Genomic DNA, 24,882 nt, shown 5'->3' on the forward strand with positions numbered 1-24,882 from the left:
GTGATTGTATTTATCATTTGCATTTAGCCTTTATATACCCTAAACCATGTAACGTGAAGTTCTAAAGGACTAAACGGGAACACGATATGAAAATCAAAGATAGGCCAAAACAGTTTAATTGGCAACCATTTGGAAACAAGCTGAAAACAGCTTATACCTGTATAATTTTGGAATGAGCTGAGGAAGAAACGGCTCCAGCTGCTTTCCTGCCTGCGATGCAATGCCAAGGAAACCGAAGGCAGCACCCTGTGGTTTAAAAATGAATGTCATTTTCTCTGTAAAACTTTTTACTCCACTATATACTGACTCCACTATATACTGGGGATTTTCTGCAAGTGATATTTGGGGTGTAATCCAACCACCGCTACAGTTGAAATAGTCATATGATTTTAGAAAAGAAATGCGAAAAATAATTATTCCAAGCCTCTGACAAACTTAATTTCCTGTCCATTGGATCAAAGGTACAAAACGCGACAAAAATTTCAAAATTTGTTTGGATCTAGCGTTACAAAAAAGGATGGATACTTATGAAAAATGAGAAGTAAGGTTGACTTTACATTGGACACATAAGTGAAAAAAACGGCTTGGTTTAGTGTTGACAAATGGAAAACTGTTTTCTCTTGGATGTCTAGTCAGAGAAAGTAAACTGCACGAACATAAGATCTGGCAAATGAGACCAATGAGTAAATAAACCAGAGAAATAAATAAATAAAACTTTTGAGCCCCACCTTTCTTGAATTCCAAACTGCACTATGATTTGCCAAGTTCATAAACTTGTAAATAAGGTCGGGCTGGTTCAAAGAGCTTGCCAAAGAACACAATTCTTTATACGTTGACAAAGATCCTCTGAAGATAAACGGAGCAGGGAAATGAATACGCATAAAACGACATAAAACAATAAAACATTACAAAAAATGAGACCAGTGAAAACAAGGCTCTTGCAAACAATACGATATTTTTTTGCTAAACGGTAGACAAGTTAATAGGCAAGAAGACTGTGGATAACTGTTCTCTTGTTGAGTGCTTGATAGAGCCGTACACGGTTTGATTATTAAAGCATCGCAGTTTTAGGTTGCTATGCTCGTGTTTCATAGGCTCAGTTTCAATCTTAATGCAATCACACGGCAACAAACCAATGATTATGTTTCTATAGGTACATCTAGAAACAGGTCAATGTGGTTGAGCAACGGCTCATCCTATTTCAATTTGGTATTATCACGATTGTACAGATAGAGAAAATACGAGAAAAATTGACAATAGCTGAATACCCGTCAGGAGACGATCCTAGCTGTCCAGACCTGAAAAGTTGTGTATTTTCATCAACTTTCTGCATTGGCCTGTTGAAGGAAGATATGACTTTAGATACATAAATATTCATTGAAATAGATCAAAAAGTAGAGAAACTGAAAAGGTACACAGCAAAGAGGTGAAAAACTATAAAGGAAATAAAATGTATCCTTTTTAGAATTGACATTTAAATCAATTCAAACTGAGTTACAAAGATGCAAAAAATATCTTAATTCAATGTACCTTAACGACACGAATCAAATAAAGGCTAGCTTGGGCTTTTTATCAATTTAAAATTATATATATCCAAATACAATGAGTCTCCGGGCTCTTTAAAGATATTGTTTGTAAACAAAACGCCCTGAAAGAAATCTTGACTAAAGAACACACCTTTTGCCAGTTGTGAGTCTTTCAACAAGCTGTGAAACTAGTTTATCCTTCACTTCTTCTGAAACCTGCTCATATATAAGACTAATGCCCCTTGATGCTACATCTTGGGTTATTTCTGGATAGACAAAAAATATGAACAATGATTAAACAACAAGCAATTTACAGCTATTCAATAAATTATAGACTAAAAATTATGAAAAAATAAATAACACTAACAAAAGGTGAAAAATAGAGGAAAAGATCTCGGAGATATCACTCTCCATTTACACGGGATTGGATTATTTTGAGAGGTGTTGATCAAGTGACAGATGCATTAGATCTGAAAAACTATATATTTCCATCGAAATTACTAAAAATTGTTCGAAAATCATCATGGAATACTAGAAATAGATCAATCAACAGAATCGTTTTGTAAAAATATGAAATGCAGTTTGAGAACAATTAAAGTGCAAGGCCTCAACAATGGCTACCTATCTAGAAAATTATGTGATTTGGAGCTGACACTAGATGTCAAATTGCTTATAAAATGACTCTTTTATCCCCCATTCTGTCACCTTTTGACAAAAACTGATGCACAAGTAAAGCCATACCATCATTGCTTGATAATAGTTCCATAAAGGCTGCTTGTATGCTTTCTAACGTTTCCTACAAAAAAATTAAACGATAAAAAGAGAGTAGTTTCATGTAGAAGTAGTAGGACAAGCCATGATAAGCTGAAAGTATAACTTCAAGATAATATTTTAACTGCTAAGAAAGCAAGTATTGTAAAGAAAAATACATGAAAACTCAAATTTACCTTGACTGCTAGATGATCTGGTGAAAACTTAACAATTGAAAGCAGCCACACAGCTGCAGCCTGAAAGCAGAAAACAAATTGTCAAACAAGAAACATCGTGTCAATTAAAGAAGATTCTAATCAAAATGAAAAGAAAGGCGGGAAACACTGAATATGCAAATTAAAACCAAAGTAATCAATGGAAACACAAATGGATTATTGGTAACGAATACTCGTGGAAAATAAATTAAGGTAAAATTAGTCTTGCGCTTTAACAGCATCACATTTATTTCTAATGTCATTTATTACTATTTATTTTTGGTTATCAAGCAGTAGAGCTGGTCAAATTCTGATTGCTTTGTAGAAACACATGTGCTTAAAAGGTAGCCAAACTCTTTATATCAAAAGCTTATGTTTTATGCACGAATCTGCATTTGACTGACAAAGGGCAACCCTCACCTGTCTATCATAGGACGCTGTGCTAGTCACATGCTTAGTTAGTATCATCTTCAGTATTTCAAGCATTGATTCCCTTTCGCAATTCACTTGGGTTTCAATATATGAGCTGAGAAGCCATTTATCTTTTGCAGAAAATGATTGACAGCCAGCTCCAATACAAGAAAGTGCTTCACCAACAGTAAAATTGAATTCAAGCTGACGGGCCTAAGAAAAACATTTGGTCAAGTAGGTTTACTTACATCAGTAACAGATAAAAATAAATGTAGGAGCAAAAAGGGAAAGACTGAACGTAAAAGGTCGTATTTTATGAGAGGGCAGCCTTAGTGATCACCTTGTAACTTAATCGATATTGAAGTATGTTAAAACTTTCTCTAATCTTGATTAAAATTTAGAAAAACGCAAGTTAAAGGTTAATTATCGCATAGAAAGTGAAAATCCGTGCCATCCAGTTGCTTATTAACCAACTTTCCCAAGATTAGCTTAATGAAATAAGTTTCTACACAGCAGTTATCAACAGATAAATTACGTTCATTATTGCAAACATTTGATAGAATGGTTATCGACCAATGACATATCATACCGGCAAATAACAAGCCTTCAAATTGTAAACAATTCATCACTTCAAGAATACTTCTAAACAATGTGTGACGAGCAAATAAAAATCCCTGGCTAAAAGATGCATGTAGGGAATTTCTAAATAGATTCCAACTGATTCCATAGTTGTCATCAATGGAAACTGAAAATAAACCCATGCATCATAAATGTGATAAGAAATTACTTTAAATAATAAAACTCACTTTTGCAGTTTCGAATAAAGCTTTGAGAACTTCCTGTCTGTAAGGGTGTTTTGGTTCTCCAATCATGATGTACCCTAGGGATTTTGCAGCCTTCTCTTTGGTCTAAGAGTATACAAAAAATAAATGATATTAGAGAAGAAACAGGCACGTGCGACGCTTATTGCAAAGCATAGATTTTTGGTTGTTGGTACAACCTGATCTCATTCCTGCGGAAATTGCTTGAAAAATCTCAGGCATATATGGGTTCGCATTTTTTATTTGCTCAGATATTTACTCGACAAATGTCTTAAATCGTGGAAAACTATGAAATATATAAAGCAGGTTTCTTAATCAACGATGTGGCAAATAAAAAATTTGTTAATTACCCTTGTCTCTTTAGAATCCAGCATCGATATGATTTGTTTCATCAGGATCTCTTTTGACAAAGGTTTATCTAAAAAATATTTGAAGTTTTTTAAGGCTAATGACGTTACCAATCGTAAGATAAAAGACTTTGCTAAGCGCCTTTAGAGATGTTGCTGTGGAGAAAAGCATTAGTCTTCTAATGAGTGGGGTACCCCCCCCCCCCCCCATTGGGTCAAAGAGCATTGACTTTGAAATCATCATTTTCACCAATGGTCTTTAACCAGAAAAGGGGAGAGGGGGGGGGTGACGCACGCATAGAAGTTTTCGGTTGATTGTCTCATCAGCAAGACCATTCACTGTCTAAATCACTTAGATTAATAGTCATAGGATTATTGCAATCAGAATGCCCTAGAAAATGAAAGAAAAGCGATCAGTAGCAATTAAGCAATTAAAATGATGTTATTGAAGCTTCCTCCAGATACCTCCAGTGCTGTCTTGCTTGATTCTCTTTTCAGGCATCTCAATATCATCTTGATTATCACTTGCTGAAAAAAAATGTTACCAGTTTAAGGAAAAAAATCAACTATAGAGCTCATATTACTTCTCTTTACTTATCTGATCTACATAACTGGTATTACTCATATCTAACCACTCATTCTCAAAAATGATAAAAATGGGTTTTGTGGACAAAAGTAAACTGCAAATATCTTTTTAAACTTAGGCCAAGATGCAAAAATAATGAAACGACCACAGCGACCGATGAACTGAAAATAAAGAGCTGTTCTAAACTAAAGATGTGTTAAATTTTGGTTGGGATTCACCACTTCTACAAGAATTTGATTTATGCCACATCGCGTTTGGATATAAATATCTAATGGTTTTTGGCGAGCTACAAAATTATCCGTTTTACATTATATAGCAAAAAATAGAAAATAATTGTACTGCCGCACTGATTGGGCAAGCTCAACAGTGCTCGCGTTTCTGATTTGCCTACTTCGATCCATAACTGGGTATATATATTTCCTAGCGTAGAGTTTTCGATCTATGTTCTGACGTTTCAAACTCTGAAGAGTGTCAGACAAAAAGCTTTAGTTTATTCAAATGTTTGCTTTTTTCAAAGCCATTCTTAAAATATAAAGTATATATTTTAAATACTTTTAAGCAAAATAAGAGGCTGATGATTTAATTATTCATGAACATAACTAGCTCATCAAGTTTTGACAAGGTTATTGACATGGCGAAACTAAAGTCTGAAATAACCCTTAGCTAAAAAATCAAAATAATACAAGACATCAACGATACGAAAGTATAATTACTGTTGCAGTCTGGAATTGGCAATGGCATATATCGTCCAATTGCACCAATGGCATCACATGCAGCAATGCGTTGAGAATTATCTTCTGCTGAAAGCTTGGCAGCTGAAATGCGAAATCAAAGCGGCAGTGGAAACAGGCATTGTTGCAAACTTACATTTCTAATTTAAAGGCAATATTGATATAGAATTATTTAATCAAATTTGTATCTCTTAAGAAATACATGGACAAAAAGTACATCAGCTATGCAAGGAAGCATATATAAAATATTTTAGGAGTGGGAACTTGAGTGGGCCAAACTCTCAACGTATTTTCTAAATCAACAACTACAAAAGAGGAAAATGTAATCTTAAGCTTGAATCAGGTTGGACCCTTGCAACCCTTAGGCCCACCTCTGCAATTGAGCTGTTTAAGAATTTTACAGAAAATCCAGTACATAAAAATACAGGTTTCTAATATTTCTGCTATAAATTATACATCTTAATATATCTTCAATGTTTCAAATTTGGCAAGACTTAACGTTAAAATATCACAATATACGTATCAACATTTTTGAAATTTCTATTTAGCTGTCTATTTGAAATTTTCCGTTATTGTTAGATGTTTGTTGATAAAGGATTGACTGAACTAAGCTCTATATCCATACCTTGTATACTTCACACAAATTTATGTTTGCTTAAAACAATTATAGATTTAGGCCTAAAACTGTTAAATTTCAGTAATCTTAAAGGGTAAGGGCAATTCACATGAGACATACCAATTGCTTTAACAGAATCTTCAAGAACTTCTGAAAAACAATTTTCTTTGTCGTGATCAGAATCCATATCCTCTAACAGCAATTTTTTCTTGCTCGAGCTGTTAACGCATATACGTCTTGCTATACAGTATGCAAGGCCAAGCATTGCCCCATGTTGAATGTCAGGATTCTAAGATGATACAGGGGGTACAGCTGTCAATGACATCATTGTCATCAGAAATGTCTTAATTTTAGCTGGGGAATACCACACATGAACAAGTTCAAAATAGATTCCGATGACAAAATGCTTAATTTCAAGGAAATAACTTAAGGGAAAAATCATTTTGATGACATTATAATAATTAATTAGAAGTAAGTCAAGAAGGTTTACTTAAAAAAGTAATAAAAATAAATAAAAGTAGAAGCAAAAAGGAAACAGATGGAAGGTTAAACGACATTCCTATGAAGGGGACAGCCTCACTTGTGTAGCTTGTAACTTAATCAAATCAATATTATTAAAATTTTATCTAATCTCGTTAAAAATTAAGTAAACATGAATTGAAGATTCACTTTCCCATAGAAAGTGCAATTCATGCAATTTACATAAGCTACATAATAGTTTAGCTACAGAGGCATCACCAATAGGTCATGAGAAGACAAAAAGATTTAAGATAAAAAAAAGATTACTGAAATTAGTAAGAAAAAGAAATTGAAAGAACGAATAATCGAATGTACAAAAACTGTTTAGTTAATGATAGGCCTTAAAAAGTCAAAAACAAACATTTCTGTACAATAAGTTAGCATAGAATTTTGGCTCTTAATCAAACATCTGACAGCAACAATTATAGACAGCTAGACAGCTCTGATCTTTAAGTCTTACATAATGAATAGAATGATAAGAAAGGAAAATCTAGATACCTTGTGATTAACATCTGCTATCATCTCCTTAACTAATTTCACGAACTCTGATTCAGCAACTGACTCCAATATGATACTCAAAATCCTTGCAGCATGAGACCTTGAATTCTCTTTTGATGACTTCATAAACACCTATCAAAGAAATTGCAACAGTAGAGGCGTCTACCCAATGTAGCTACCTGAAGATCATCACAAACCAGCTAAGGGACAGTATTATCCTTTAATGATACGACAGAAAGAAATTTCGATGGTCCGTTACATACACACACGATCCAACTCTTCTGAAAAGTCCAGATTTAGCAGAATGGTACACTGTGGTAAGAAACTTCGTTCGCAGATACATAAACACTAACACAGTCACAAATTGCCTTTTTTCCTTAGAGAGAAAAAGCTAGTGTATATTTGCAAACAATGATTTTCATACTATGCAGCCCTGAAATCTTCTAGCCTGAAATCTAAGAAAGTGCAATTGATATGAAGTGAATGCTACTTCATAAGACAGATAATCTACAGCTCAAATATAAGCCGAACTAAAAAATTACTGTTTCGCCACTTTGTTATATAATGTTCGATGCATTAAAGGCAAAGCTGTACACGCTTTGGCATATAGAACAGAACGGTTCTAAGCTGCCTGAAGATAGCATTAAGCGTAAAGCCCGGAGTTGGAACTTAAAATCGTTTTACACACCAAAGTGTACAAGCTGAGCTAGATAAATTTGACATAAAAAATTATAATAGGTAATCGTCTATTTTAGAAATGTAAAAAAGAGAGACGTTTAATTACCTTGATAGAAGTAATATCACTTTCTAAAAAGGAACGTATTCTTTCGGGCAGAGCAGCTGCGACCTCTAAAAGGCCTTCAAGTGCAACTGTCTGTAGAGATGCGCCTAGCATGGAAAAGCAGCTGACATAAGAAAAATTGCCATGTAACCTAAATGGCTACTCAAAAATATGTACAGGCCAAAATTTCATTGAAAGAAAGAAATTATTTAAAACAGAATGTAAAAAGTCGGTAATTTTACTTACTTTAATTTTGCTTGCATTAATTATTTTTCATTAGCCTATTTACTAGCAAATTTTTTAAAGAAATGAAATAACAAAAGACCAAAACTTTGATTAAAACAGAATGCAGTATTTTCTAGATCAACAAATAAAAACACAAACGATTGATGTGAGGGTGTTATTTTCTGAGTGACTTTTTAGAATTTGTTTCTTAAACTGTAAATTTGCTCATTTTTTTGTACAGGATTCACCATCTGTCCTGTCCGCTATTCAAATCTATATTTGTTTAGATACAAAGCGTTCTTTCAGACATAATCTAATTTTATCATCAGACATTTATCAGACATAATGCTATCCCAAGTGTTAGACAAAAATAGGTTTTATTTATGCGCATAAAATAGGTTTTATTTCCTTCTGCTATTCACTGTCCTCCTGAGAAAATATAATTACAGATTGGCACTTACAGGGAACATAATCAAACAGACGTAGCATGAAAATATCGTATGAAATTTTGCATAACAAAAAAACCAAACAAAGAATAAACACAAAGCATAAAAACACAGAAATGAAACAGCACCAACCCGCAGCTGAGATCAAACCAAGCTTTAAAATTCCAATATATCGGCCAACACATGACACTTCGACATCTGCTGAAAAGAGAAAAACATACGTTAACAGTTTTGCAACATATGACAACAATGCATGTCTATTTTGTGTAGCCGAATCTTTTCCGGAATCAAGGTTACTTGGTTTTCATCATAGATCCATTCGATGGCTATATTTTTGCCCCTTTCCTGCTTCACATACGAGCATAAAATAAAACGTATCCCTGCCTCCCCTAAGAAATCTTTTGCAAAACGACGGAAAAGATTATTTGTGTTTTATTTAAAATCTACCATTTGTAACTTCAGACTCCTTTTATAGCTAAATATTGAATTGTCATTTAGTAAGCAAATTTTGAAAGCTAGCAATGTTAACTTTACACTGGGTACCAGACTCACGTTATAAAAAAATAAGAGAGTATGGTTCAGTGCGACTGGACCTCGTTCCGGTGAACTTATTTGAAAGAACTTAAGTCAATTTAACAGACTGGAAACTAGGCCTGTGAAACCAGACTTTATTTACTACATTTCACTTAAAGGCCTAGTTTCTTTGCAATGAGTGACACTGCCTGAAGTATCAGAGACTTTTCAAAGCCAGTATGACGAAGGTTTCCCTTCTTTCACTAAACTTCCACAAAATGAGGGAAATATTCTTTCACTGCAGTTTTAACAGCGTCTTCAAATGTAATCGTTTATTAAACGGTCGCCATCATTAATTTACATTTATGTTGTGTTCTGTTCAACGTTTTACACCAGAGCAATAACGTTTATTTTTTCGCTGTGACCTTTGAACGTACAGAAATCTATACACTTGCTCCTGATTGGTCAATATCGGTACACCAAAACGAGGGGGAGGCGCACTGAACCAGACTCTCTCTTACAGTATTGCATATAGTGTGCGTCTGGTACCCAGGGTATGTTAGTTTCAGATTCGATTATGTGCTTCAGATGTTTCATCTTTACTTAAGAAAAGCTAAAATAATTAATAGGAATATGCAAAATGAGCTAAAGTGTAAAGACAAAAGGCATAAATCAACATAACTATCACCTTCATTTGTCTCTAGCACAGAGTTTAAAAAGTCTGCAACATTTTTTAATGTATCTTCCATTGCAAGTTGCTGCTTTGTGACGTCAGAAGCTGCGTGGAGACTTTGACGCAAATACTGAAGGACCTTCAAGAAGTGAAAAATTTTTAGAGAAAAATTCAAAAAAGACAAATAGAATATATATTGTTATCATAACCAAGGGGTAAAGTGTTTAATCGGGAAATATTTAATGCGAGTTTTCAAATGAATCATTGTGTAACAAAATAGCGAAAATTTTAATAATAAAGTACATTTTGCAGTCCACATTTCTTGTGAGACTTTATCTAAAAAAAGAGCAACCCAGCGACTTTTTTAATTTGATTGTACAAAAACCATATTCTGAGATTCTAGAGAATAGTTACAACAGGCAGAGTCTCCAATAACTAGACACTGCTGTAGTGTAAGGCCATTACCTGTTCAAAGATGGGACTAGGAAAAACAAGGACATTCTCTTTCGAGCCACGCAGTTTGCTTGCAATCTAAGAAATTAACAGAATTTTGTGTGAAGAAAAATCAGCCTGGTTGTAAAATGTAAAAACAGTTTATGTTTGCATATGTTACCCAATCAGGATATAACCATTAACATGCTTACAAAAGTTTAGACCATATTATTGGTATAAACTGGATAAAACTAGCACATCTAATAATCTAACTGCTACAATTACAGCATTGGCACGATTAAGCAAAGGAGAAAATGGATATCTGACGATGCAGGCTTCAGAGATCTGAACATGAATATAGGTGACCCCTATTTGTACAAGATTTACCTTCAAGTTCCAAAATAAAGATAACATCGGAAACAGAATACCTTAATATGTAGAAAATCACAAAGTTCAGCGAATGAAGGATATTTTCCAATGCTCTTTTCTAAATCTTGATCTTCACCGTAACTAGGTTTCAGCCCACGCTTGGCTTCCTCTCTGACATCATCTTTCCTGAAATGAATTGTCAATAATACAATTATTCAACGTTTATACATCATAATAACTATCAAAGCAATGAATGGTTCCATTTGAGATTTTGAGGATTGTATCTGTTTCTTTTCCGACAAATAATGAAAATGATGATAATAAAGGAGATTATGATGATAATGATAATAAAATATATCAATAAAAGTGATACTCTACACAGACATTAAGTGTCACGTGTTTATTTAAAGATACTACAATGGCTTAAGCCACCTATAAATCAACATTGACCAATCAACAAGCGTGATGCCACCCAGGAGCTTCTTGATTGGCCAATAGTTTATTGATAGCTCTATTAAGCAATTTTAGTATTTGTCTGTTGTTTTTAGTATCAAATGCCAACATTATCAAATCAGGTTTCGATGAAACATGCAGAAACTTTTGGAAACTAGTATCCAATATCTTTCTATTTCAGTCTAAAGACGCTTCCTATCGCCCAAACACATATCTTATTACTTCAGAAAATTTCTTAATAGGATAATGATCGGTAGAGTTCTTTTCCAGAAAAGTAATGTCCTAGTAAAGACTTACACATCTGTTGACGAAAGCAGACAGGCGTATCTTGATGGGACATGGGTCACAGGAAAGACACCGTTCGCAAACTGAAGAGCAGCTAGTCGGGCCTGGGAAGACTCCTGAAAATAAATTGGATATCTTATTTAACTTCAGGGTAAATACTTCAGGGCAACGTATGGGATACTGTCACCAGAAAGAAGATCCTTTAGCAATGAAATTGGTTAAACACATGGTGTCCTGGAAAAGTTGAAATTCCAACGACGTTGCTAAAACGAGGAACAAGCGGAACAACCTAGTAACAAGCGGAACTACCCAGTAACAAGCGGAACAACCCAGTAACAACCCAGTAACAAGCGGAACAACCCAGGAACAAGCAGAACAACCCAGTAACAAGCGGAAATGTGAATTAATTGTTCAGTAAATAACACAATGGGGCGTTTATAATCGAACTCTCTGAAGTTCGTGTGGGCTAGAACTATCAAGAGGCCGTCAATCATGTCCTCGTCTGTTTCGGAGGCTTTGTGATTTTGCCAACGGACAGAGAGAATCTATCGACCCCGGATCGGGACGAAAAATAAATAGTAAAGCATGCCTAAAGGGGTATATGTCAAAATATTTATTTCAGTTCTGATGTCGTTATATTTTGTTACAATTTATGAAAAAATATAAATGCTTGTTAGATTTTTGTCGGAAAGTTTCTCACCTCTCCTGTGAATTTTCCTATCGACGCCACTGTCTCTTAGCTATTAATATAAGTTCTGTGTGCTGTTTAATATAATTTGAGCATAACTGATATCTTAACACCATAATGCAGAAAAATGAAATTTCTCGAAGTCTATGAAAATGGAAAACATTTAATTCGTTAACTAAATTCGATCACAACAGACACACTGTTGCAAATAGATGTGGATGCCAATGCCCTGTAGCCCTGTTGCAATCACATTTTTCAGGCCCGTCGGAGCCGGGGGGCTGGGGGGTGTTTCTGGAGCCCCACCAATAATTGTCTTACTGTAGTATGTTTCCTTTATAACAATGTACTGGATGGGAAGGAATACAATGGGCAACCTCTTACAACTGACGAAGACATGGAAAACTTATAATTTGGATTAAAGAAGAGGTTAACTTTCCGCCTCAGTAAAAATGATTCTAGGCAAACCATCAGTTTCCTGGTTCCTGGATTTTCCGACTTTTATCCCACGACAGGGGCATGATTTTTCTTATAGGCACATCAATGTCATTTTTCTCCCCAGGCGATTGAATGGCGCAATATCGTGAAATTTTGATGGCAAGGTGACAAACACGCAACCAATGTTTGGCGTTGCCATCATCATCATAAAAAAATTAATTTATCTAAATACACTTAGTTGAAGAGCCATAATACACTCTAAATACAATCATATCTAAGTACACAAAATATAACGACATCAGAACTGAAATAAATAAATATTTTGACATATTCAGATATTCTTATTTTTATTTAGCTTTTAATTCTTTCCTATACGTAAAACATAGCAAGTAGATAAACATAGAAAATTTCCAGAAGACCAGAGGTTTTCCGACAAAATAGGAGTCTAGCTCGAGGGGCAAATCTCTCCAAGAAAATCTTGTACACCTTTTATGAAAATCCTATTGTTTTATCTGAAAATCCCTAGAAATCCTTTTGTTTTGGTGAAATCTTGTACGCAATTTTCAAGAGTAAATTGCCCCTCGGTCTAGCTCTATAGGGTTTTGTTGCCCCCCTCTGATTCCCTCTATCTTAGCCACTGCCGCCAGAGCAGTTTACCCAGCATAGCTATTTTAGCAACCAAAATAGCCACCAGAGCAGCCACCATTTTCAAAAATTTCTGGGGGAGCATTCCCCATACCCCTTTAGGCATGCTTTACTATTTATTTTTCGTCCCGATCCGGGGTCGATAGATTCTCTCTGTCCGTTGGCAAAATCACAAAGCCTCCGAAACAGACGAGGACATGATTGACGGCCTCTTGATAGTTCTAGCCCACACGAACTTCAGAGAGTTCGATTATAAACGCCCCATTGTGTTATTTACTAAACAATTAATTCACATTTCCGCTTGTTACTGGGTTGTTCTGCTTGTTCCTGGGTTGTTCCGCTTGTTACTGGGTTGTTACTGGGTTGTTCCGCTTGTTACTTGGTTGTTCCGCTTGTTCCTCGTTTTAGCAACGTCGGAAATTCCAGCTGTTTATCATTGGGTAATAACAATCCAATTTCGAACATCTTCTAAATCATAGACTTTCGATATAGGTGTTCCAACATAATTTTCCATATCTTTTGGCATATATCATATTTCAGTGTTTTCTGTAGACAATCATTTTTTCTAACAAGTTTTTCACAAAATACCTCACCGGTAAAAGCTACCGTACACAAGAGTTTGCTTTTTCTAACGATGACGATGATGATGACTTATCATGTCATTAAAAACTAGGGTAAAAATAAAACGAGGAAACGATTCCATCCCGACTAAAAAATTGCGAAATATGGAAAGAAATAACAAAAAGCAAAAGACGTTATAATTTTGCAGGTTAAAGTGGTGGCCTCAAAATCTGGTCTGAAACAGACTGGCGTACTAAAAGCATTTGCCCTTCACTCCAGTGATCATCGTCTCACGCACACTGAGCCTAGATATTTTCAATCAACGCTAAGTAAACTGGTGACATCAATCCGGAAATAATGTAGCTGACTAAAAAATTCAACGTTAATAAGGTGTGGCTGGCTGGCGACCTGTAACTTTGTAAACAGACAGTATGCCTGCGTTATCGGAAGCTTCAATAAACAAAGTTTGCTTTGACTCATCAAATATCAAAATACAACGATGGTTAGAAATGCCATCCTTCATATTTTGAATGAAATGTTTGTACTTCCACCACGAACAGTATAGTTAAATAAAAAAGAATTTTTTGGCGGTACAAAATTTGAAAATGGCTTTGGAAAAGGCTAACACTTTGTAACATACTAAAGCTTTTTCTTCTGACACTCCTCTGCTGAGTATAAAACGTCAGAATAAGGATCCAAAAGAACAAGATGGAAAATACATACCCAGATATGGATCGAAATAGTCCCAACTAAACTTTTAATAACATTTCACAAACGATATGTCGGGCTTGATATTGTAATGGTTGTGGGTTTCAGATATATAGAATGCGCATTATTTACGCTAGATTATTCGTTATCATATAAATTTAGGTGAACCTTTGAAACTTTGATTTTCAAGATTAGTCTTATACCACGTTGCCATAATCAGGGGAGTCGTAAAAGGGGACAGGGGTGCCTGGGTCCTCCCCAATATCCTAGAAGGACCCAAAACTAAAACGTTTGCAGATCGAGGAAGAAATACTCCTAGTGTGTTAACTGCAATGTGCAGATGTACTGACTTCAAAATTGAGCATGTTGGCACTTAACCCTCTCTTCCATGACTGTGTTGGTTTGTCCGTTACCTCTGTATTTTTAATATAGTCATTCATTTCTATATGTTTATAAAAAAACTTGAATTCAAAATGTCAAAATCTTAACTACTCCAATGGCAATAATGTTGCTACGTCTTCACGTCTAAGACAGTGGGGCTAAGCACCCCAAAATAAATGTTTATGTTTACACTCCTGAATCCAGTTAGTCTTCACAGACCTGTTGTCCGTGATTTAACTATATTAAAAAGTCAAAATATACTTCAATGACAAAACTACCTGTAAACATGTACTAGTTTTGATAACATAAATCAAACACATTTCACCTTTTCCAAGTTGCTGAGTATTAATGTCTCCATCAAACTTGAATCAGTTCCGGTAATTCCATGATAAGCTGGGGCAATCATTGACAATGCCTCTTGGACCGATAAGACAATCTCTCTTTCTTCCTGTAAACAAAATTGAGTCTAGACAAAAATGCTGCACCATTTGACTTAATACACCATTTTGTTTTGCAAAAGAAAACAAAGGAATTGACACCCACAGTGAACAAAATGTTTGTCGATCTCTCTACAAACAAAATGTACATCGGTCTTTCAGTTCAGTGAAATGGACGCATTTTAGGGGCGTTCAGTACTAAACATGCAGGATTCATTACTAAACATCAAGCAAGTAGAGAAACATTTGAAAGTCAAGATACGACTTGCAAATTGAATTGACTTGGTCTAAATGTGCTACATGCTATCTTTGGCTAGTTTTGTTGTTGTAGTATCTAGTGCAGTGAATTAAGGCTTTGGAATACTCATCCCTAAACAGAGTAAACAAAGCATGAATATTGAGTAACAATGATAACAATGCAATTCAATTGGCTAGGAAAAGTTGCTTGGTTTCGAAGGAAGATAATGCATATTTTTATATAATCATGACACTATCCAAAAGCGAATATGCAAACCAAACATACCTCTTCAAGCACATTGAAAAGCTTCTGCACAAGTGCAATATCTCTTTTAAAAAGGCCGGTAGCGCGTCTAAAAACAGAATAATTCACATTCTGTAAGTCTGAATCATTCGTGATAACTGTGGCATCAATGCAACAATCCTTTTAAAGATAGCACGGAGAAACATGAAGCATACTTTTAAGCTAATCTTAAGCCTGTTTGGCAAATTAAACAAATACAAGATAGTTTTTCGACATTTTCTTTTTATGAATTACATTTTTCAAAAACAAATGCTGAAGGGCCATAGAAGAAAAGTTACTGGGCAGTTTCGAACTCAGCTTTTCATCAGGTACCATAATGACAAGATAATGAAAATCAAAAGCGCAAAACTTTGTGTACATCTTTGTGTGCAATTTTTCATGCTGCATTCTCTTTTTTGTTGCATTATTTTCTTGTTGGATTTTAAAAGGATCAAGTTTATACTTATCCAAACTACGCACAACACCCACAATGGTTATTTTTTCAATATCACATATCAGTTTGACTTTATCTTTCATAAGACCAGGCATGGTATTTATAAGAGTGGGGCCAGTTGCAATAAGGTTATTATTCGCATTATGATCAATATTTGTTGCTTGAAAAATTATTTGTATGACTTACTTTGAAAGTTTCCCAAGGCCAGAATAGGCGAGACTTCGCAGTTTCAGTTCCTGGTTGGGGGTGAAAATGATTAATTAAGTCAAAAATAGCAAACAGAAAGGACATTCTTATTTTCCTTCAAGCAAGAGCTATTTTAATCTATAGCAAGAGACTGAGAACAAAAAGCTACTACAGGATGCTTCTCGGTACTAAAATCATTGAGGATATAACAGGGACAGTGCTTTAAGCATATTAGTTAATTCATAAGTGACATTTCAAGAGCTTAGACAGCCTCCTTACAGTACTTACTTTGCGAAACGTAAATATATCCCCAGAACGTTTTGATAGTAAAGAAAAAAGAGTCAGTAATCATAATCATCATACCTGCTTTTTGTCAGAGATGATCTTGATGAAAGCTTGGTATAGCAATGGAGAAACAAAGGACATTGTTTTCTCTGACCCAAAAAGACACAAATGATGACAAAACTCAACAGCATATTTCTTCAATCGAGCATTGGTTTCTTCCCCAAAGAGGCTCTCAAAAATTATCTACGAATAAATTTTTACACATGCAATAATAATCATAATCAAAATGAATAAAATAGAAAGAGACAAAACATGAAATTTCTTTTATCAAGTGACTTAGAATTTTGTTTAAGGACGTTTTCCAGAACAAAAATGAACAGATATTGATTAGATTGGATTATTTTAAAATTATTGAAAAAGCTCAGGAATCTATAATTTTCATAGCTAAATGTAACAGAAATGGATTTAACATATCAACATTTGCATTTATTTGAAGTCTTAATTTTTAACGTATTGAAAAACTAAAAGTCTGAAGAAATTACTTTTTGGGCTATAACATCGTTTACACTTTGGTGAGTAGCACGGGACGATTCTATGTTAACCCCCCCACCCCCCCCCCTTTCCATATCCCGTTTTAAGCTTGATGTCATATTAAGACAAATAGCATACAATAAGACAAATAGGAATAAGACAATTAGAGTGGTATTTTTACACCCTATTTACATTGGTAAATTAAACAAGCTTAGAGTAAATCAGGTTATGGAATGTTGCATTCTAATTGGACAACACAAATTCATTTGATTGGCTTGAAATTTAACATGGAAAACAATGCTGGATTTAGTGTGTCTGTTAGAATTCTTGCGGTGGAAAACATTGTTAATGTGTGCAAGGCCTGTACGTATATAAGAACCTTTTAGACTGGAATTTAGAATAGCAGCCTGCTAATCAAGAACCTATTCAGGCTGCCAGAAAAAAACCTAGGTTCTTTTATGCGGGTTTCTACTTTGTCTTATGAAAATATAATAAGACATACAGTACCAACCTTCAGAGCCAGAATCACAAATTGATACAAAGAGTTGTGCAGATTCTGGGGCTTGTACAAAACTTTTGCTATGTCTATTGTTTCAAATGTTTAGAGTTGCTTGTTAATTAAGGTTTCGTTGTATTCATTCGCAGCTCAATCGCAACACTATTCTCACCTTGATGGCTGCAGCAGGATTTCTGTTGGCAGCTGATCTCGAGCGAATTATATATGGGAATATTTTCATTTTCAATCGCATACTTGCAGGAGACCTTGCCTGATCTGCAGTTAAAGCCTGGAAAAAATAAAATCAATTTCTTAAGCATTCTGGCTAAAACATGAACATCAGTGAAATAACGTTAACAAGTACATTATAGCCTGCTTGAATAATAAGGTTTTTTCTATTGAACGCTTTATTTCTCTTCATTTTAAGAGTCAAATTGTGTTTTGTTATTTTGCAAACAACATGCTGTGTATGTAAAAATTGCTGAGAAAACAACGAACAACAAAAATAAGTTTCATTACTTTTCTATTTAGAACTTATGTTTACATCAAAGTGAAAAAGGTCCTTAATAAAAATTGAAGGGTGTATGATTTAAAAAACCTGTCGGCTGGTTTTTCATATTGTAGGTTATTTTATGCAAGGATTAGTGTATAGGAGGAGAAATATAAATTTTCTAAGATAAAGGTGGTCCATTGCGAAATTCTGATGACAATAAAATAAACTACTAAATCTGCAATTTCTATAAAAGTTTTTGGTTTTTATTCAGATAAAATAACGATTACCTGTTTTGCGTTTCCTGGGGCAACAACAGTTCCTTGGAAAGTTTTCAATAACTTGTCAACTATTTCGCTCTTTTCCCAATCTACAGCGCTTAAAAAACAATAAATTTAACACGATCACAGTGACGCTTTCATCTTTTCTGACTAGGTGGACAATAGTCGGTTTGTTTTCAAGCCTTCTTTCAAAGGGAAGGAATAAAAACTTCGTGATTTATATGTAATTTCTATATGCAAGATAAATCAAATTTGAGAGATCAGTTCTAGAACGTGACACAAATAACAAATCATGTGCAAACATAATACCAGAAATTTATGCAAAAATATAGCTGCTCAAAAGATAATTAAATACCTTGATAGTCTCTTAATACAGTGCTCTCCTTTGTCAGACACACTAAAAGATTAATGAAAATAAAGAATTTATAATGCTTTTATAAAGTATACCAATAGAACGTCTTGCAATAAGTCAGATAATATTTGAGAGCATTAAACCCTTGTACAACCCCTGAAATTATATTGCTTTTTAATGACTTGGAAAAATAAGCCGTAAGACAACTAAAAATAAACGTATTTCCTGAAAGCATTGTAAGCGTAATTCTTTCAACTTGCGTTATTCCTTCAACAACGCATTTTTGGCATATCAAATAAAAAAAATATTCTTAGATTGATAAAACTAAGCATCAATTATCTATATTGACAAGTTATCATGGCAAGTGAATTTACATGAAATCCAAATCAAAGAGGTTGAAATGAAACACGCTTTGAAAATAAAACATGTACAATTTACCAAAAAACTTTATAATTTGATTCTTTGGCCAAAAAAGCCTTTGCACAGAGGAATAATTAGAAAACTTTCTGTACAAATTGTTTCTCACAAATAACAAGGGAAATTAGAGTTGATGAACACAGGCACGAAACTGGTCAATTATGGGTTAAAAGAAAAATACTTTAAAATATGTCATGATCCAATTAATGCACCAATTGATTTAGCAAATAGTAAAAAAGGTACAATCAAGAGATGATTTTATAAAGCCGATGTATATTGCATATACAGGAAAGGGAATTTATTGATATGAAGGAAACAGTAAAATGTGTTTAATTGACGATTAGTTTGCGTTAGTAAAGCCTTGATGTTCAAAGAATCCCACTTTCCATTGATAAATTTTGGCAGGCAATTTTTAGTTAAGAAATGGAAAGGCATGCAAAATTCTGTGTCACCAATTTGCTTTCTTTCTCTAAAACAAGCAACTTATTTTATCCAAATATAAATACTGATAACCTTCAGGAACATCAATTTATGCAGAAAAAAGAAACAACTTTGCATGATTTTTCTTGTAAGGACATTGAAAAATTCATGTAGATTTTCAATGTATTTATAATTTAATATAAGGAAGAACAACTTAACCAAAGAGCAACTAAATGAAGAGTCAGTTGAGAAAAGATTAAATTGTCTTAACTCACCTGTGTTTGCTGTCTCCAGTTGCAATAACAAAATGAACAATTACATCAACAGCAGGTAAAACTTCAGAGCTAGTGATCTTCAATATTCCAAGTTTTGCCTAAGATATGGAAATTTACATAAAACCAACATAGGTTTCAGCAAAAAGATGATGCACTGAATTTTCTTGTCAACGAAAGGAGATATGACAAAGGAAAAGTGCTGCATTTGGTCTGCTTCTAATGATTTTTAAATGATTGAAATCTTCAGAGAACACATAGAATAAGTGCTCATTTCTGTGAATGCTTTATGGAGTTCTTTACATTGACTACAAAGATTTATGGCCACAGTAGCTGAGCTGATTCAGAATTTCTACTTACACCAACTTTTCTGCTGTGACAACACATGCTTTGTAAATTTCTGTATTCAACATTAAATGTAGAAACATTTGTTTACATAAAATAATGACCTGTTACATAAAATGAAATGTTGCAGCTTTGTTGAAGCATTTGATATTTATCTGAGACCTTTAAGCATTACATGACATAGACATGAATAAAAAATTATGTTTGTAGCAAATGTAAAAATATTTCTTTAAAACTGGCATGTGGCTTGTGTGCAAGAAACACCAAGGTTTCATTAAAAATGTTTAAAAAAATGACAAGGCACTATAATTTAATTGTGATAATATTGCAACTAGGAAGGGTCAAGGAAATGTGTATTTAGAGAATTTTAGACAAGATTTCAAAGATAACTTTGTTCAATGATTACCAGGATAGTCAGTCAAAACTTACCTGCTCAATCTCATTTGAGGTCAATGGTGGATCAAATTTAAATCTCTGGAAAGCAACTTTACTAAGGCCAGCAGGAATACTGGCAGAACTTTGAGAATCTTGTGAAGATACAACTGCATCATTGCTGAAAAAGAACTAGAATATTCAACTTTTAGGTATTTTAAATTTGGCAAAATTATATTAATGATTCACATATAGGGAATCTATTTAGAAAACCTTTGACATACTTGAAAAGTACAATAAGCCTTTAGCAATCAAGTTCTCAAAACCTACTTATATCATAAATTGCAAATCACAAGTAATTGAACAACTAAAAAATAAAAGACCAAATAAACCCCCCCCCCTAAAGTACTCAACATTTAATAACTTCATACCAAAGATTTTGATCTTAACAAGAGCTTGAAATTTACCTGTATGGCAAAAACAAAAAGTCCATTGTAAAATCTAAGAAAAGTGAGCATAGTTGTTTGTCATCAAAGAAAGTGATAGTTCTCTTCTTTCCATCAATGTCATCTGGCAATTTTATTTCATTCAGTAAAGGGACAATCATCTGAAGAAACCTTTAGAAAAGAAAGGACATTAGGGAGATTGTCAAAGTTTGTTATTATCAAGAACATTTAATGAATAAATATTTGTAAAAAGCCATGGAAAAGTTTTTAAGAACCCATGTTGAATAAGAGGTATGACTAAAGAAGATTGTATCTCATATTTGGCAATTGGCAGAGATTTGTTGAAATGCTAATTCTTCAGCAAAATTTAATGTCAAGATACTCATAACAAAATTGAAAAGGAAATTGGAACATAGAAGTAAGGAAAGGTAAAGAAAAGGTAAAGAGAGGGAGCCTTGCAGAAAAGAAAGATTAAAGGCAAAACATAGAAATGCAAAGCACCTGAAGAAAACCAACAAGAAGATTCCTTAATACAGAGTTATCTTTATTGGCTCTGTTACTAATTTGAAAGATGATAAGTGAAGTTTGAACAGATGATGGGATATTTGATGGTCCAGAGATAGAAGAGTGAACACCTTGATTATTTGTTAATTTAAAAAGTTCTTTTTAGGGAAGCTCTTGCAGACTTAGGAGAGGACTGTATTACAAGTTACAGCTTAGATAAAATATTTGATAAATATAGGTAGTAGAGATTGCTTCAAAATCTTCATTGAATTGACAGGTTAATTAAATCTTGACATAACATTGCATAGATGCTATGTCACTGAGTTCTGGGCTCTGGTCAAATTCAAAGTAGACACAACCAGCAAATGCAACACAATCTATGGCATGCTGTTTCTGCTTTGCTTGAATGTGTCTTCTGTTTTCATAAAAAACATTTGATGCATACATACATTTCCTGTTGTTGTCTTGGTCTTTGCTTCATAAGCTGAAAAAGCCTTGGAATGAAACTCAACCGGTCTGTCAACTCCAACCTCTTGAATCCCATTCTTATGTAAATCAATGTAAAATTCTACAATATAAAACAAAGTATTACAACACATGCCAACAATATATCATTTCTAATTTCCAACATCTGATAAAAAATGAAAACAATGAAAGTTGGGAAGTCAGAAAGTGAGAATATCATTAAGCACTGTTGTAAAAATTGAAAAAAGATAAGATATTCAGGAAATGACAACAAGAAGAAATGTACCAATAGCTGACAATCAGCAAATTAATTTCAATCTTCACAACAATTATCACAGCTACTTACAGTGACAAACTGGTGTGTGCTCTTATCCTAAAATTTAGGACAAAAAAATAATTATAAGCTGGAAAAATGATCATGCCTTGTAAGATAAAGTTATATTTGTGTCCTTCCCCCTTTGTTATTGATAATGAACGAACAACAGGTATTATGAGAGTTTCAATTGCTGGGATGGTTTCAAAAATCCTAAAATATTTAGAGCTTTTTCATCAGTTCTTAGCTGGACTTTCAATTTTAAACATCAGCCCAAAGTACCTCGGTTTTTAATTTTCAAAAAATTTACCTTCTTTAAAGAGAATTTTTCTTAACTGAATGTGCATCAATGGTACTCTCTCGTGTCAACTAAATGTCTCAATAGTCTTGAATAAAATTTTGTAGATAAAAAATGTTTTATTCATAAAATCAAATTATAGAAATTTCATTGCATAATATAACATTACAAACCTCATATTGCTTGAGAAGTGACTCTAAAGGTAGTTTTATTTTGGTACTGCTTTTTAACCTTTTGTTTATATGAGTAAGAAGTTCAATGACCTGCATGAAATGATAACAAAACCAATATAGCTTTGCATAAGAACAGCTTTTAAATAATAAAAAGTAAAAGGCTTTCCAAAAATATTACACCTAACAAATTAGATTTACACTGAAATGTGGGATAGAGTTAATCTCAAAGTTTTTGATTCCAAAAATCACAAACATTTTAAATACCAACTTTGAATGTGTTCAGTCGGTTAGACATAATTAAATCTAACTCTATCTGCAAGTTCACCTATAAATATAAAATTCCTAAATATTACACCTAACAAATTCCTAAATATATATAAACAAACTTGTTAAATGAATACACCTGAAATAAAACAAAATCTAGAAATATTGATACTACAAGGAAATTTTGAAAAATAATGATCCATTTAATTTACCTTATTTTTCACAACTTCTTTGTTGCTGCCAAGCTTTAAAAGAACAGGAGCAAGGAAAGTAGCAAATGCTTTTTCAAGCTTCTCATCAGTGTCTGCTAGCACAATTTTCAAGAACACTTTTTCAACAAGTTCTGTGTACCAGGAAAAAGAGTACAAAATATGATTAATAAAATATTCAGTCCATACAATACAGCTAATTTTATATCTTCCTATAACAGACCTTCCAGGTCTCAAGCATTTTGCATGAGACACACACATTCCAGCCTGTTTTTGCATTCACGTGCATCAAACTAGAATTATCATGCATTCTAAAAGAAGTTTATAGATTTATTCAATTTTTTAGCTTTTTTCTGAATCTTAGAAAACCCTCTTCCCTAACAAGGCCTGGCTAAAGAAGAGATAAAGACTAGATAACAGCAAATCTCCAAATATTAAGTAATGCCATATTTATCAGAGATCTAATTCAGTAGAATCGTTTCTTGCCTGACCTGAATAACAAGCTAGCTCTATTGCAAAATGAGACCCAGACCCAGTAAAATTCATAGGAAGGGCATAGATGTAACAAGATTTTATTCTTTTTTATGAAATTGAGCATAACAACAACATCAGAACTGAAATAAAAAAATGTTTTGATAAATTGAGATATTCTCATGTTTATTCAGCTTTTAGGTTTTTCCTCTCAAAGTTCAACACTCTGATAAAAAACATGTTCAATTTCTGGCAAGATCTGAAGTTTTCCAGCAAAATAGCAGTTTATTTTTACAAGGGTTTTTTGCCCCCTCTAGCACCCTCTATCTACACCGCTGCAAAGGAAAATTATCTCCCTTTCATAGCACAAGAAGATTTGGAAGCATCCAATAATTGAAGAATGGCTAGAACAACCTGCAAAATGAGACTGTTAGAGAGTATAAAGGGTGTTTACTCAAAGTAGTAGTTTCTGAAAGAACTAGAGGGTGCAGCGAACAAAACATGTTCTATAAGCCAAGCCTCCATAACAATATCAGAATTAACCCCAGATCCACCCTTGGCCTTGAGATCACATAGGTACATACACCCTAGGTGCAAGACCATTCTCCTCCTGATTTCTTGGATTAGAGATCACATAGCAGCCCAAACATTTCCCCACCATTTCAAATAAACTCATTCATGTTCAAAACTGAAACTTTACAGGTCTGAATATGTTTCAAATTTTTGTTAAATCATATTTGACTGGACTTACATTCAAGAATCATAGATAGAGGTGCTTAGCTTTGTTTTGGAAAAAATCAAATATTAGAATATCAACATGCTAAAAAGCTATCAAAAATGAGTTTAAATTTAATATTAGGACAACAGAAAACTTGATAAACCCACCTAATTCGTTTATTACTTGGGCGTTGGGATTTTCCGTAGCTGGCCTGCCTCCGTCCGCCATTGCGATTTGTCGTGAATTAATGCAACATCATCGTGATACGCGGAATCTGCCGAGCCCGCGGGACGAAACGTTGTTCACGTCAAGGCTCCGAAGGAGCAAACAGTGCTTATTTTAAACATTTCAAACTTTCTGAAAATGAACAATGGCTGCAACAGATCGAGAACACGAGGGAAGCAAAAATAAACTGTGTACAGAAGATAAGATTTGTCAGCAAAAGCAAAAAAGAGAACAAATACCTCTAAATTTGAAGAAAACCGCTGTGAGAAAACGCGAGAGATCAGAAGGCGAGAATATTTTCCCCAAACAACAAAGACAAGAGG

At 33.9% G+C, this 24,882-nt stretch overlaps 1 protein-coding gene across 2 annotated transcripts in view; it reads right to left on the bottom strand.

Annotated features, from left to right (window-relative positions):
* Window positions 1-24,693, bottom strand: part of LOC135695053 (proteasome adapter and scaffold protein ECM29) — a 40,009-nt gene extending 15,316 nt beyond the window's left edge. The window contains exons 1-34 of one of the 2 annotated variants that reach the window (XM_089115367.1): window positions 24,502-24,693; window positions 23,149-23,279; window positions 22,673-22,762; window positions 22,235-22,261; window positions 21,873-21,991; window positions 20,941-21,090; window positions 20,531-20,654; window positions 19,760-19,857; window positions 18,651-18,692; window positions 18,305-18,392; window positions 17,697-17,813; window positions 16,576-16,740; window positions 16,213-16,262; window positions 15,576-15,642; window positions 14,941-15,063; window positions 11,210-11,313; window positions 10,519-10,645; window positions 10,124-10,189; window positions 9,674-9,797; window positions 8,605-8,670; window positions 7,805-7,908; window positions 7,021-7,152; window positions 6,124-6,292; window positions 5,370-5,471; window positions 4,536-4,598; window positions 4,074-4,141; window positions 3,709-3,810; window positions 2,912-3,115; window positions 2,474-2,533; window positions 2,268-2,322; window positions 1,678-1,792; window positions 1,269-1,337; window positions 729-846; window positions 158-246 (exon numbers count right to left, since the gene is read on the bottom strand). In XM_089115367.1, the coding sequence (XP_088971493.1) occupies window positions 158-246; window positions 729-846; window positions 1,269-1,337; window positions 1,678-1,792; window positions 2,268-2,322; window positions 2,474-2,533; window positions 2,912-3,115; window positions 3,709-3,810; window positions 4,074-4,141; window positions 4,536-4,598; window positions 5,370-5,471; window positions 6,124-6,292; window positions 7,021-7,152; window positions 7,805-7,908; window positions 8,605-8,670; window positions 9,674-9,797; window positions 10,124-10,189; window positions 10,519-10,645; window positions 11,210-11,313; window positions 14,941-15,063; window positions 15,576-15,642; window positions 16,213-16,262; window positions 16,576-16,740; window positions 17,697-17,813; window positions 18,305-18,392; window positions 18,651-18,692; window positions 19,760-19,857; window positions 20,531-20,654; window positions 20,941-21,090; window positions 21,873-21,991; window positions 22,235-22,261; window positions 22,673-22,762; window positions 23,149-23,279; window positions 24,502-24,562 (3,389 nt within the window). In that variant the 5' untranslated portion in view covers window positions 24,563-24,693. Of the gene's footprint in view, window positions 1-157; window positions 247-728; window positions 847-1,268; window positions 1,338-1,677; window positions 1,793-2,267; window positions 2,323-2,473; window positions 2,534-2,911; window positions 3,116-3,708; window positions 3,811-4,073; window positions 4,142-4,535; window positions 4,599-5,369; window positions 5,472-6,123; window positions 6,293-7,020; window positions 7,153-7,804; window positions 7,909-8,604; window positions 8,674-9,673; window positions 9,798-10,123; window positions 10,190-10,518; window positions 10,646-11,209; window positions 11,314-14,940; window positions 15,064-15,575; window positions 15,643-16,212; window positions 16,263-16,575; window positions 16,741-17,696; window positions 17,814-18,304; window positions 18,393-18,650; window positions 18,693-19,759; window positions 19,858-20,530; window positions 20,655-20,940; window positions 21,091-21,872; window positions 21,992-22,234; window positions 22,262-22,672; window positions 22,763-23,148; window positions 23,280-24,501 lie in introns of both variants that reach the window. The other variant, XM_089115366.1, reaches the window with a different exon arrangement.
* Window positions 24,694-24,882: the final 189 nt, after the last annotated feature.

This window comes from Rhopilema esculentum, unplaced genomic scaffold (genome assembly GCF_057945365.1).
Source record: "Rhopilema esculentum isolate cy_ngs unplaced genomic scaffold, ASM5794536v1 HiC_scaffold_27, whole genome shotgun sequence".
Classification (NCBI taxonomy): Eukaryota; Metazoa; Cnidaria; class Scyphozoa; order Rhizostomeae; family Rhizostomatidae; genus Rhopilema; species Rhopilema esculentum.